Source organism: Trachurus trachurus (assembly GCF_905171665.1).
Source record: "Trachurus trachurus genome assembly, chromosome: 16".
Taxonomy (NCBI): Eukaryota; Metazoa; Chordata; class Actinopteri; order Carangiformes; family Carangidae; genus Trachurus; species Trachurus trachurus.
In genome coordinates this window covers 15,602,798-15,616,849 of record NC_139902.1, presented here as the reverse complement: position 1 = coordinate 15,616,849, position 14,052 = coordinate 15,602,798, and the positions used below count along the sequence as shown (strand labels likewise).

Here is a 14,052-nt window from a genome sequence, read left to right as displayed (position 1 = left end):
CTTTTCACAAAGAACAAAAGTGGCAAACTCAAAACAGCGATGGAAGATCTCGAAGCTTACCTAAATACCACACGGACAGCCAGCGGTCTAGTAAGACAACTCTTCCACTCGATATGCCACCAATACATCCCCCTGAACATCAGCTGGACATCAGCCCTCCCAAGTGGAAGTGGAGAGGATTGTACATTGGGCAAGAGCTGCATCCTCTCCTGGGCCCAATGGAGTCCCGTACCGGCTTTATAAGAACGCACCAGAGGTACTACACTTTCTCTGGAGGTTGATGACGGTGGTTTGGGAGAAACAAGCTATCACAACTGCGTGGTGGAGGGCAGGAGGCATCCTAATCCCCAAGGAAAAGGACTCTGCGGATATCAGCCAGTTTCGCCAAATCAGCCTCTTCAATGACCACGACAAAATCTTCTTCAGCATAGTGGCTCATAGGCTGACTGTCTACCTGGACAGGAACCACTACATCAATACCTCAGTGCAGAAGGCAGGCATCCCAGGCTTCTCAGGTTGCTTGGAGCACACAAACATGAGACACCAAATCCAAGCCGCCAGAAAGGATGAAAAAGATATCAATGTTGTGTTCTTGGACCTCGCCAATGCCTTTGAATCTGTTCCTCACAGTCTCCTCTGGGCAGAATTTCACTTTTACAGCGTCTCAAAAGCAATCACCAGCCTCATCAAATCCTACTTCCAACACGTGCAGCTATATGGCTTACAACAGACGAGTACACTACAGCAACGTCTGGAAAGAGGGCTAATGGCAATGCACCATCTCGCCTCTGGCCTTCACGATGGCAGTGGAGGTCATCATTCGAGCCTCCCGGTGGGTAGTAGTTGGGCTCAAGCTCAAAACTGGTCTTCGTCTCCCTCCGATCAGAGCGTATATGGATGATATGACCATACTCACCACAACCAAGGCACACGGTTGCTGAACAAGCTGCAGGAGAACATCCAGTGGGCCCGGATGGAATTAAAGTCGAGCAAATCCAGGAGCAGGCCAGCTGACAGTCTTGGCTGGGCCCGGGACAAGATAATGTTAGATGGGCCCCCCCCCCCCCTCTCCATCTCGCCTCCTTTCCTCCGGCTCCTTTCCTTCCTCTCCTCCTGCTCTGTCTTCCTCTCCTCTGTTTCCCTCTCCTGTCTTCCTCTGATTTCTCCCTCCCCTCTTCCTCTCCTCTGTCTTCATCTCCTGTCTTCTTCTCCTCTCCTCTGTATCCCTCTCCAGTCTTAATTATCCTCTCCTCCGTTTTCCCTCTCCTGTCTTCCTCTCCTCTGTCTTCATCTCCTCTGTTTTCTTCTCTTGTCTTCTTCTTCCTCTAGTCTATGTCCCACTCCTCTGTTTCGTCACCTGTAGCCTCACTCCGCCGCTCCGCTTCACCACCGTGACACACCCCCCCCTCTCTCTTCTCTGTCACCGCCGGTAAAGTTAGCCTGCCGCTCCGCTCCACCATGACACTGACACACACACCCTCTCTCCTCTCTGTCACCTGTAGCCTCACTCTGCCGCTCCGCTCCATCGTTACACTGACACACCCTCTCTCTCTCCTCATCCGTAGCCTGACTCCTGACACCTGACTGCTGCTTGACCTCCCTCCTCTCTGTTTCTGTCAAAGATAACATGTTTTGTCAGGCTTTTGCACAAGCTAGGCTAATTAACGTTCGTCAGTTAGGTTACGTTACCAGGTTGGCCGCACTACTTACCTTGCTCTATTTTACTTGTCCCAGCTTCACCGTCACTACATTTTTTTTAAATATTTGTTTAGAGCATTTCTCAACCCTTTGTTTTCCTCTTCTCTTTTTCTCTTTTCTTTTCTTTTGTGGGCACCGGACTTGTGCTGACCAGACATTTTGAGTGTAGGCCTTCTGAACTAATAATAACGTCAATAACAAATTCGATCACGGGCCAAACCATTTTTGTGTTTGGGGTGGGGGGTGGGGGTTCTTGACCACCACTATTTTAAAGGAAAATTAGGAAGAAAACAAATAAGAAAGACTTAAATGTATTAAACATATCTTTTTCCACATAGGACTAATTTGACAATAATAATTAAAAAAAAGTCCACAATTTAATGAGGGCCCAGTTGTGGGCCCCCCCTCTTTCCTGGGCCCGGGACAGCAGACCCGTTTGTCCCCCCCTATCGGCGGGCCTGTCCAGGAGCATTTCAGTTGTCAAGGGAAAGCTGTCAGACACAGGTTTTACGTTGACAAAGAGCCTAAACCAACAATGCCAGAGAAGCCAGTAAAGAGTCTTGGACGTTGGTAATTGGTATGATGCCACCCTCAAGGACACAGAGCAAGTGGACCAGCTTAGGCAGGAAACCATAAGTGGCCTTGAGCGTATCAACAAGACCATGCTCCCAGGTAGGATGAAGGGCTACTACCCAGGCTGATGTGGCCTCTGACCATCTACGAGGTCCCAATCTCAGCGGTCGAAAAGCTAGAGAGGTTGATTAGCTCATTCTCCAAAAGTGGGTGGGACTCCCAAAATCATCGGGCTGTATCGAAGAGGCATACTCAATCTTCCTGTGTCCAGTCTCGCAGAGGAGTTCAAGTGCTCCAAAGTAAGGTTGGAATGACACTTAGGGAATCCCATGACCCTTGCGTAGCCCAAACAGCTCCTTCTCTTGCAACTGGAAGGAAATGGACCCCAAAGTCAGATCTCAGTGCACATCGTTGGCCTTGTGCAACAGGGGAGGGGAGGCCTTGACCTTGGACAGAGCAGACCATCCTGGCACAAGGAAGCTCCAGCTCAATGCGGTGCTCTGGTTGTTGAGGAGGTGTGGTGACAAGAGCAGGCGTCAAGATAATAATAAGGGATTACATTACATTGAGTTGAGGAGGAAATTCTCCTGGAGGGAGCTGCTGGGCACGGAAGCATTTCACACCAGTTTCATCTTGCGAGGACCGTATGATGTCCTTCCTTCCCCCTCTAACCTAAACCAGTGGTACAGAGAAGACCCCACCTGCCCCCTCTGTCCATCCCCTGCAAACCTTAAGCATATTTTGGTTGGCTGCAAAAAAAGGTGAACAAGACTGGAAGTTGGTCGCAGATCTAAATCAAAGGTTCTGCTTCCCATCTGAGATTGTCACAACAAACCACAGACTAGATCTCGTCCTCTGGTCTTCCTAAGTACACAGAACTGGTAGCCGATGTGGAATGGCTCAGCTGCCCTGTGGAAGTCGGCTGCAGAGGCTTCGTGGGCAAGTCAACCATCAGGCTACTTAAGGACCTTGGGATTCGAGGCCAAGCCCAATGCTAGACCATCAAAGCCCTCTAAGGAGCAGCAGAGCATGGAAGCCGATGGCTGTGGGCAAAGAGGCGTGACACCTCCTGGACCCTTAAGTAACACCAGTGGCCTAGAAGCGTTGAAAGCAGAGGGGGCCACACCTGGGACATCGTCACCACTCAAACCTCAGGATGACAAGCTTAATCTAGGGATAGTTTTGTCTAGTCCTAAAACAGAACTCATCTGTGTGGGTTGTTAACTTCAAGATGTTACCGTGATTTCTTTTTCAGTTTTTTCAGGTTTGATTTGGGATAGGTGTAGTAATGGGTTAAAAATAAACCCCACAGGACGTTTTTTCATCCTTGTACCAAAATCTTAAAGTAGACACTTTAAAGATTGAGAAAAATCTCAATGTTTTCATCCAGTGTAAAGGATTTTGGTATTGTGGAAAATATACATGCGATTTTAGAATTTTCAGCTAATTATTCACTTTTTTTTGTCCCAAAATCAAGTCAAGATGTGTGTAAAAACTTAAAATAACTATTTAGTTGAATTCTCTGTTTCAAAATTGTGTAGAAAAATGTGTTAATTTGTCTCTCTCTGTTGTTTACTTCAAGAGATATGCTGATTTCTTTTTCAGTGTTTTCAGGTTTGATTTGAAATAGGTGCAGTAAAGTGTTAAAAATAAACACCATGAGACATATTTTCATCCTGGTACCTGTCAGAGTCTTAAAGTAGACACTTTAAAGATTATGAAAGATCTCAAAATGTTTTCATTCAGTGCACAGGATTTTGGTATAGGGGAAAATATACATACGATTTTAGAATTTTCAGCTAATTTTTGATATTTTTGTCCCAAAATCAAGTCAGGATGTGTTAAAAACATAAAAATAACGATTCTATTGAATTCCTTGCCCCCAAATTGTGTAGAAAATTTGTTAATTTGTCCCTGTGAGTTGTTTACTGAAAGAGCTATGCCAATTTCATTTTCAGTTTTTTCAGCCTCGAATTTGGGATAGGTGTAGTAAAGGGTTAAAAATAAACACCATGGGGCATTTTTTCACCCTGGTACCTGTCAGAGTCTTAAAGTAGACACTTTAAAGATTAAGAAAAAACTCTAAATGTTTTCATTCAGTGCAAAGGGTTTTGGTATAGGGGAAAATATACATACGATTTTAGAATTTTCAGCTAATTTTTGATATTTTTGCCCCAAAATCAAGTCAGGATGTGTTAAAAACTTAAAAATAACTATTCTATTGAATTCCTTGGCCCCAAATTGTGTAGAAAAACGTGTTAATTTGTCCCTGTGAGTTGTTTACTTAAAGAGCTATGCCAATTTAATTTTCAGTTTTTTCAGCCTCGAATTTGGGATAGGGGCAGTAAAGGGTTAAAAATAAACACCATGGGACATTTTTTCATCCTGGTACCTGTCAGAGTCTTAAAATAGACACTTTAAAGATTAATAAAAAACAGGTGGGGAAAAAAAATCAAGACGTGCTCGTAGACCCCTGTTTCCATCTAGACTACTCTGTCCAGAGTACACTTGAAGGCAGTGCTGTACTGTGGTAGTGGTCTTGACCTGTACTACCGCTCCAAGACACCAGGGGCTGCTCGAGCGCTCACCTGAGTCTCCTCCTCTCGTGGTGCTTCCTTTGTTGTCTTTTCTCCCCAACTCCCTTTCATCACCAGCAGTAGTGAGTTTGCGGATAGCTGCACCGCCAATTTTGGTATCGCTTTGTTTTTTATGTCCTTGTCAACGCAAGCTTTTACTTTGTTTTGTTTTTTCACGCTGACAAGAAGTTAAACACCGACAGTGGAGCTTGTTGTCTCATGGTTGAGAAACCAGGCGCTGCTGACATCCACAGCTCCTCTCGCCAGGTGAGCGAGATGACCCGCCGCGCTTTAAGGTGTGCCCGAGGATTTCCGTGCAAAAGTTGTTTGACAGCTTCTACAGAAAATTAAAGAAGACGACGGGATGGAATAAGGCCAGATGTAGTCCCCTCGACAGGTAGGTACACTGATATTTGTGACAACCTTAATTTTGTGTCTACCTCAATTTCGCGCCTGAAAGCTAAAGCCATGAATATCAATCGCTAATTTCACACTCGCTCCCTTTCTGTGTTTTCACAGCAGCCATGTCCATTGAATACACCATTGATATCCAGCTGACAGAGTTGGGATTTCCGGATATCCTGCAGGCACAGGACACCTCGGTGACCCAAACATCCAGTCACCCTCCCACCTCACGTTCAGGCGCACACAAGAAGCAACGACTACAACTGTCCGCTGATTGCAAGGAAGCAGATGCAGCAAAACAACCCCCCTCGGTGTTGTCCACTGCACCTCGGTCAGAGACCTCAGGGTGCAAAGGCAGACCTCCTGCACAGAGCCTGCAGGACGAGCAAGCTGCCAAAGGCGCTGCGCTGTCGGATCCCTCCACCGGACCGGAAACAAGGAATGACAAGGAAGTATGCGATGGGAACACCGTACTGCAAAATGCAACAGACATGCAGATGCAAGATGAGGAGGACGATTCAGATGTCAGTGAGGGTTCAGATGTGTATGACGAAGAGGAGGAAGACGAAGAAGACGACTATGAGGATGAAGAAGATGAAGGGAAAAGCAATGGTATAGTTAATTCACTGGACACAGTAGTAGGAGTTTAGAGTCACTACTACACACTACAACTGTGGCTGACTTTGGAGTTTGATATCCAGTACATAGCAGAGTCTTGGTACTGATTTATTCACACACACCTGTCTTATGCCAAATGATTTTTATTCCAAAGCCAAGAGTCTTTTTTATATTTTTGGATACTGCTTTTGAAAGGATAAGTCTTGTGATGTTTTTCTTATTGTTAAAAAATCCCATGAAAAGACCAAACCTAAGACTATATTAAAGCAGAAGTGAGTGATATATTTGTGTTAATATAAGTCTTAAATAGTTATATCTTCCGACAGCAATCACTTACATAGAGTGTTTGGACTGAAACACGGGTCTCTCAGTCCCTCTGCTCTGCTCTGCTCTGAGCCGAAGAGAAAACATTTATCGTATCCTACAGTTTTTATCCAATGAGGAGAGAGAACGGCATGCAGGGCTGTGTGTGCAGCCAAGGGACGCCGTGAATGTGGTGACGTAGGGACGAGGACTGTTATGGTGCGTTCAAGGAAACTCGTATTTTTCCGACCGTGAAGTGGTACCAGTTCGATCTGGTACGAGTTCACCGGTCGGAAGTTACGAGTGGCCGTTATAGTGACTTTCACCGGTAAAACAGGTCGGAAAAACACGAGTGGGTTGCCTGGAACGCTACAAAGTCGTAAGTTGTGACTTGAAGCTGTAATTTACGATTTCAAAAGCCTGCCTGGAACGCAGCATTAGCGAAAACGACCGGACCACTTACTTCTGCTTTAATGCACAGCTGAAAATAGTCCTCAACAGCTCCATTATTACCTCCTGTTGAACACACGTGCCAGACACCACAGTGCTGAGCTTTTAAGCATAGTAATGAATAAATTAATGTCTATGAGCTGGATGAAGAGTTTTTTGGTTTGGTGGGAACAGATGGGGTAACATGTAGGAAAATCGAGATTTTGTGATTATTTATCGTATTTATTTCTGTTACTCTGATCTTGATTTAACCCCTAACCCTATCAGTTGGCAACCTAACCCCCCTCATATTCGTTCTCTTTTCTTCAGGGTCAAATCATTCAGGCAGCTACCACTGCAGCGTCTGTAATCTCCAGCTGCCCTCCAAATTCAAGCTGCAGGACCATATGAACTTGCACACTGGGGCACGCCCATATTGCTGCGCAGAATGTGGGAAGCGCTTCTGTCAGATTTATAACTACCGTGTCCACCTGCGCACACACGTCCAGACCAAAGTGGATCGTCTGGTGTGCCGCATCTGCCTGACGGGCTTTGCATCGCAGGACGATCTGACGGACCACCTGTCAAAAACGCACTTTGAGGATAAGTTTTACGAGTGTGACCTCTGCAAACGCGTGTTTACGTCCCTGAAGGCGTGTGAATATCACGTGAGCTTACACAAATGCATGCGGCATGTTGTGTGTGAAACCTGTGGCCGCAAATTCTCCTCCCAGAAATCCCTTGCGCGCCACCGGAGGAAGTCGTGCCGCAGCAGTTTTAAATGCACGGACTGCATGCAGACCTTTCCCAAGAAGAACGCTCTCCTAAAACACAGCTTTACACATCTGGGTTTGTTGCCTTACACCTGTGTACGATGCCACTGCCACTTCCGTCTGGCAAAGCTGTACCGCCAACACAAGTGTGAACCTGAGCGCATTCACTGTGTGGCATGTCTGAGAGAGTTTGTCAGCCAGGCCGAATTCCAGCAGCACAAGAAGGACACGGGCTGCTGGGGCAACCAGGGCTCCAAGGGGGACGAGATCAGATGCCTGGAGTGCGGAGAAAAGTTCGATAGCACAGAAGAGCTGAAGAAACATGCCGGGGCTCATCAGAGGGTGCTGAAATGTGCCGAGTGTGGGAAAGGTTTCCGCTCAGCCTTGATGTTGATGTCCCACATGGGTGGTCATGCTGGCCAATCACCCTGCCTCTGTCAGAGCTGTGGACTGGGTTTTCCCCACCAGCAGAACTACGACAGCCACCTCAAGACCTGTGGACAAACATTTCAGTCTGTGGTGAGTGTGGGGGCAGAGTTTGAAGGACCACACCAGTGTGTTTTTACTTCTAGCAAATCCTCATTCTGCAACAGTGCTGCCACCCTTTTTCTAAAGCTTGCTGTGAACTTTGCTTAGATATTTCCAATCTTTACAGCAACTGCTGAGTTGAGTGTGATTAAATTTAATGAGCATCAAAATCCAGAGATTTGTACCATGTGCTGTTTCTATTAGAGTACTCCAGTTGGCAAATCCAGTTTTCTCGAAACAAATTAGACTCAGATTAGTCTCTCGAATGCATATCTGGATATTCTAAATACCACTACCACTAAGATGCATGCAAACATGCCCAGTGTCAGTGTTTGCTCACATTTCCACTTTCACAAGTGTTTGATTTGCTGACAAAATAGCTTTTGAATATAATGTAGCTGGCAACTGACTGTTAAGTTTTGGATTGAAAAAAGTCAAATTGAGATTTGATCCTTCCTCAACTAAGATTTAAAGAAATAACTTTATATTTTTAGACATTTGTTTATTCGTTTCCTGACATTTAAAGCAGTCAGATATGACACCACAATCAGTGAACTTGTAGATACTTCATTAGGTAGATTTTGTTGTCAGAGTTTGTCCGTCATATTAACTGACTTCTGGTGATAGTTAGTTATCTACTGACTGTACAGATGTGATGGTTGTTGTCTTCTCTTCATATTTTTTGGCAAGAAAGAACAAATGTATTTCAAAAAATACTGAAGAATTATTCTAAATTTTGCCTTTGGTAACCGGGTGCTTTTGTTGTCTTTCCCTTTTTTAGAATACTTCCAAGAAACGTCAGACCACGAAGAGCTCTTCATCCGGGACAAAAACACCCAATGTCAAACTAGCCTCGTCGCATCCAGCACATACAGTAACCAAGCCAGACGCTGTTTTAAATAAACCTGCTGCACCTGTTGAAGACCCTGTTAGTCCTGACCTTGGGGCAGAGGGTGTTTCCACTGGCTCTGGTCCAGCAGACGGGCTATGGAAGCTGACACTGGACAAACAGCCACCTCCTGGTGTTAAACTTGTCTTCTTTCTTCCAGTATGTTCTGAAACCCCTCAGACACTTCCAGCTCCCTCAACAGAGGTCAAGCCGCCTTTGTCAAGTAATGGACACCATGGATTCGGAGTACCAAATGACACACCCCTGGATTTGGTAACTAGGATTAAACAAGACCCAGAATATGAAGCACCTTTGGATTTGTCTAAGAAGTGTAATTCAGATAAGTCTGCTCAGAGCGAAAGTTCTCTGTGCACTGTTAAAAATGAGCCAGAAGAATTTGAGATCTCAGAGGGATCGAACAGAGAAGAGTTTAAAGGCAGTGACAGGCAGGCTACTAGTAAAACAAACCCGGGAGAGGAAGGTACAGAAATGATGAAGGTAGAAATGGGTCCCATAAATCTTTCCATTCTTAGTACAACCTCCGGACCATTAATGAATGTTAAAAAAGAGCCTCAGTCTTCAGGCTCTGATGTTGACTTGTCTTCCAAATCCTGACAGCTGACAGACTGAAAGTCGGGAAGAAACAAAGATGGAGGTTGACGGTTTCTTCCTGCCTGTGCTGATGAGGAGAAATGAAGTAGTACACTGGAGTAATACTAACAATAATAAAAGTATAATGATACTGAATGAGGGCTGAAAAAAGAATAGAACTTACTTTGTGGTGTCTTTGCTACGCCACAAAGGATACACCGGCCTTTTTTTTTTTTGCCCATACCTGTAGCCACGGTAACTATGGCTAAATGTCAGCGCAGACTTTCACTAAAACTGCAACTCCACCAGTATCGATCGTCTCTTGGGTTGTGTCTCTGTCACTTGACCATGTCACTTTGTTTTAACATAAAGTTGTTTTTTTAATTCAAACAAAACATTCCAAATTTCATTTCTTTGATTTGCTTCTTGGGGTAAGGTTTGTGGCTTGTGCCATTTGTTATGCCCCAGCTTTTGTTGGCCCTAAGGGGAGTAACAACAGTCCACCTACGAGCAACATGGTATACTGTTATTAAGTCTATGCAATATTGTGCTGGATTTTTTGAGAGCATTGATAACTATTCCCAGTTTCTTTTATATGTTCTTGTTAGTGTGGGGAGATTGAATCCATAAGTTAAATGAAAATGCTGGATTTCTTAATGTTCAGTTGAAAACTTGAAGCTGTGTGTATTTCTTTGTCCTAAGGTACTAAGTTAAATACTTTTATCAGTGCCAATAATACAGATGCAGTTTAATACTCAAAAATGTCAACTTGTGATTTACTTTTCCTGAATGTATATGGTCTGTATGTTTTTCTAAAGGCAAATAAACACATGTTGATGCAAGATCTGCGAATATTGACCTTGTTTACTGTCCTTCATCTACAAGGTTGCAGAGTGTTTTTGTAGTGTAGTTTCTAGTGACAAAGACCTCACACATTTGTCATTTTAGAGAAAGCTCCAAAGAACAGCCTATGAGTATTTAGTATATAGAGTAGTTGTTTGTACTCAACCATATAGGAAGTTACAGCCTAGCAACTCTTGGCATAAAAGCAAGGAAGCTGAAAAACACTGATTATTAACCCTGGGTGGGCCCCTAGTCATGCTGCTGGGTGGTGGGCTGGGCCCCTAGCATTTCCCTCTGGCTTTCTATATAATTATTATTAATAAAAACAATCTTAACAATAATAATATTATCATTACTGTTAATATGAATTGTACTAGGCTTCTACTACAATTATTAACAGTTACAATTAGGATATTATTATTTACAACCTTACACAAGCAACCAAACTAATATCTTCTATTCTAATGACAATAATGATAATAACACATTTTGACGTTAACAAATGTCTTTTTTCATTACATTACATTACATTACATTACATGCTCTGTTTTGAGCTGTCTTTACCGTTTAGGCTACTTTCCTAATCGCTTTCTAAAATAAAGCGAAAACTGAAAACTACAACTCCCGTCGGGTAGCCTAATTGACCAACCCGGAAACACAATGTTTGCTGACGCTACGTCCTGATGGTTGAAGGCTACAGTGTAGATGTTGTTTTGAAATGGAAAACGTGTATTTCTTGTAGCTTTTATCGCCGTGAACTCCAGCGACTGAGTAAGTGAGGTCGTTGGTGTAAAACAAAGCTGTGGATCTGGCGCCAGCAGCAGAGTCCGTTCACATTCATGGACAAAGACAAGAGCACCAACATTGTGAGTGAGCGACCCCGTTATTTGACTTAGCTACAGCGGTGTAATATTAACTCGTTTGCTCCCGCAGTGACCCTGCATGGCGGCTGCCCCGCGGGATCTGCACTCATGCTTCCTGTGTGCTTCTTGCAGCATGGTCCCTGCTCCTGGATGGAGATGCATCAGTACATCGGTGACCTTATCACATCTGGAAACGCCTCCAAGGATCCGCCAGATGTCCTGAACGCAACGTGGGGCATGGCGGGTGGTGACACCGCTGCTGCTGCTGCTGCTGCAGCTGCTGCTCTGGGGTTTAAAGGTGCTTCACTTGAGCGTCTACTACATCCTCCACTTGCTCAGGATAAGACGGATGCACATGAGGGCCGGCACATCCAGCCTGGGGCAGCACAGAGCAAGGGAGAGTCCAGACACGGGAGAGAAGGTTAGAGCTCTTTAGGAGAGATTGTTTCATTTGTTTTTCTTTAATTCATCATATTCTTGTTGTGATTAATGTTCCTTCTTGTTTAGATGTGCATCATGCCTGTACCTGCCCCGGCTGCCCTTACTCCTCTTGCCCACCTTCATTTGAGACTTTAAAACCCCGGAGGTCTGCGTCATCAGATGGTGTTTGCCGGCCCAAAGACCTCAGCAGCACTGCTCCACTGAGCCTCAGCGTGTGCCTGCCGGACACCACTAAACAAATCAGCAGCAGCACATCTGAGTTAGAGACCAGGACGTCCGGCCGACGGCAGGGGGAGGATGCAGACGGAGGGTCTCAGAGCCCAGAACAGAACTCAGAAACTCCTCCATCCAGAGCGTCTTCAGGCTCCTTGTCTGGTCTGTCTGTGTTTCCCTGCTTGTGTTGTCACCACGGCCTCCAGTCCAGCTCCCAAATACTCAGCCAAGACAGTTCTGACTCCCCGTTTTCCCACACCCATGCCCATCATCATTTCCATCACCACCACTGTCCTATTGCCTCTTGTTTTTCCTGCCCTCAGCTCGCCCACTCCTCACAGCTCTCCGGTCCTTTCCCCTGCTTTCCTTGCCAGCGCTCCTTTCCTACGTGCTCTCAGGCCTGCCACCAGAACAGACAAACACATCAACAAGAGGAGAGAGGAGGAGGAGGAGGAGGAGGAGGAGGCAGGACATCTGGGACCATGCTGTCTCTGCATCCCTGCATGCACTGCTCTGCCACCTTTTCAAGGCCGTCGCAGCTGCTGCAGCACCAGCGCTCCGAGCACGCCCACAAACAGTCCGGCTTCCTCTGCACAGAGTGCGGCAGGGCCTTCAACTCGCACAGCAACCTCCGCATCCACCTCAATGTGCACACCGGCGCCCGGCCCTACACCTGCTCCGACTGTGGGAAGAGTTTTAGCCAGTCAGGGGCTCTGAAGATCCACAGGCGGATTCACACAGGCGAGCGGCCGTATTCCTGTGGGTTTTGCGGCAGAGGGTTCCCCCATCTGGCAGGGGTCCGGGCCCACCAGAGGACCCACACTGGAGAGAAGCCGTACCGCTGCAGCCAGTGTGGTAAATGTTTCACCCAGTCTGGAGCTTTGAAGATCCACACCCGTATCCACACAGGAGAGAGGCCCTTTACCTGCAGCCTGTGTGGGAAGGGCTTCTCCAACCGCTCCGGGATCCGCTTCCACTCCCGCACAGTCCACGGGCTGACCTCTGAACATGCTGGGGAGGCTGGAGCTGGGGGTGCATATCGTGGCGCAGCGGGCCGTGGTTATACAGCCGGGAATCCCAGGAGTTTTCCTTTACCGATCGCCGGCCTAAATGCACCTAACAGGCCAGAAAGCGACTCGCATACAGCTTCGAACTCCAGAGATCCTCCCGCATCAACAGCTGCTGCTCAGTCTGTGGCAGGAAACTCTGGGGGTAACAGAGAGAGGCTTCTGTATGCATGTGAAGACTGTGGCCTACGCTTTAAAGACGCCCCGTCCAGGAACAGACACCAGACGCTGGTGCACTACTCCTCTGAAGGGAGAGAGGAAGAAGCAGGGGCTGAGGAAAGAGCCAAGCACAAATGAGAGAGTGGAGGTAACAGTGCAGAGTGAAGAGATATTGTGTTGGTGCATTACAAAATTGAAACACTGCAGTAAATAAGGTGTTGAGTGTTGAAATTTGTGCTGAATATATCATATCTGTTTGTCAATAAGGAACGATCTGGAAATTGCACTTCTTCTCTTTAAACAAACACACAGACTGAAATTGTGTTTTATTTTCAAATACAATTTGACTTGTCCTACACTTTCTTTTTTCCAAGGAGAGATTGATTTAAAAAAAAAAAATGATTTGAAGAAGTTCATACCTCAGACAGGTTGACATTCTTATATTTGTGAGGTATCCACCTGTCTGCTTGTGCAGATTGATAACTGCTACGGACTTAAAGTGTATCTTAAAGTAACCTTGAGCACATCACTGCTGCAATTACACACACCAGGCCGACTCCTGAAGTATGTTCAGTTGTTTTATTGTGCCTTATCCAGCAGTGGAAGAAGCTGTTTTCTCCTTGTTGTATTTTAGCAAATAAATCACCAAATAACTTGTCAAAGCATTCCCAAAAGTTTTAGTAACAGCTTTAGATATCACGGAGGACTCTTTGCCACCTGATCCTTATCCTAAAAAATTGCCTTGTAACAGGAAAAGTACAAATTTCTTACTTCTCTTAGTACAAAATGTATTTTGTATTTTTCCTTTAAAAGTGATCAGTGTGAACAAGAGCATTATTTAAATATTGTTATTGAGTAATCTCACTATTTGACAATCTATTTTCCATACAAAAAAAATAATAATAATAATAAAAAAATCTAAGACAATCCATTGGACTTTGCATGGCTTTTACATGTCAGTCAAAAAGTTAATAGTAGTAGTTAATTTTACTTCATTGTGTAAGTGTTTTTCACACGTGAGAAAGTTGCTGTACAGTGACAGAAGCCCAATAAAAAACAAGTGGGCCACACACACTGGCATCT

The 14,052-nt window shown here is 45.3% G+C and overlaps 2 protein-coding genes across 2 annotated transcripts; both read left to right on the top strand.

Annotated features, from left to right (window-relative positions):
• Positions 1-280: 280 nt before the first annotated feature.
• On the top strand, positions 281-9,475 carry LOC310999710 (uncharacterized protein; the record flags this gene model as incomplete). Its single annotated transcript, XM_083990266.1, has 5 exons — positions 281-629; positions 5,367-5,864; positions 6,933-7,894; positions 8,685-9,273; positions 9,411-9,475. 5 exons carry the CDS (start codon positions 281-283, stop codon positions 9,473-9,475), a joined length of 2,463 nt encoding a protein of 820 aa, XP_083846392.1.
• A 1,431-nt stretch (positions 9,476-10,906) lies between these two features.
• LOC310998805 (uncharacterized protein) lies at positions 10,907-13,766 on the top strand. Its single transcript, XM_083989006.1, has 3 exons — positions 10,907-11,092; positions 11,222-11,510; positions 11,597-13,766. Exons 1-3 carry the CDS (start codon positions 11,066-11,068, stop codon positions 13,105-13,107), a joined length of 1,827 nt encoding a protein of 608 aa, XP_083845132.1. The 5' UTR covers positions 10,907-11,065; the 3' UTR covers positions 13,108-13,766.
• Positions 13,767-14,052: the final 286 nt, after the last annotated feature.

Coding starts and splice junctions, on each gene's coding strand:
- LOC310998805 (XM_083989006.1), top strand. CDS start 11,066: ATGGACAAAGACAAGAGCACCAACATT. Junction 11,093..11,221: donor AAGACAAGAGCACCAACATT/GTGAGTGAGCGA, acceptor TGCTTCTTGCAG/CATGGTCCCTGCTCCTGGAT. Junction 11,511..11,596: donor GTCCAGACACGGGAGAGAAG/GTTAGAGCTCTT, acceptor CTTCTTGTTTAG/ATGTGCATCATGCCTGTACC.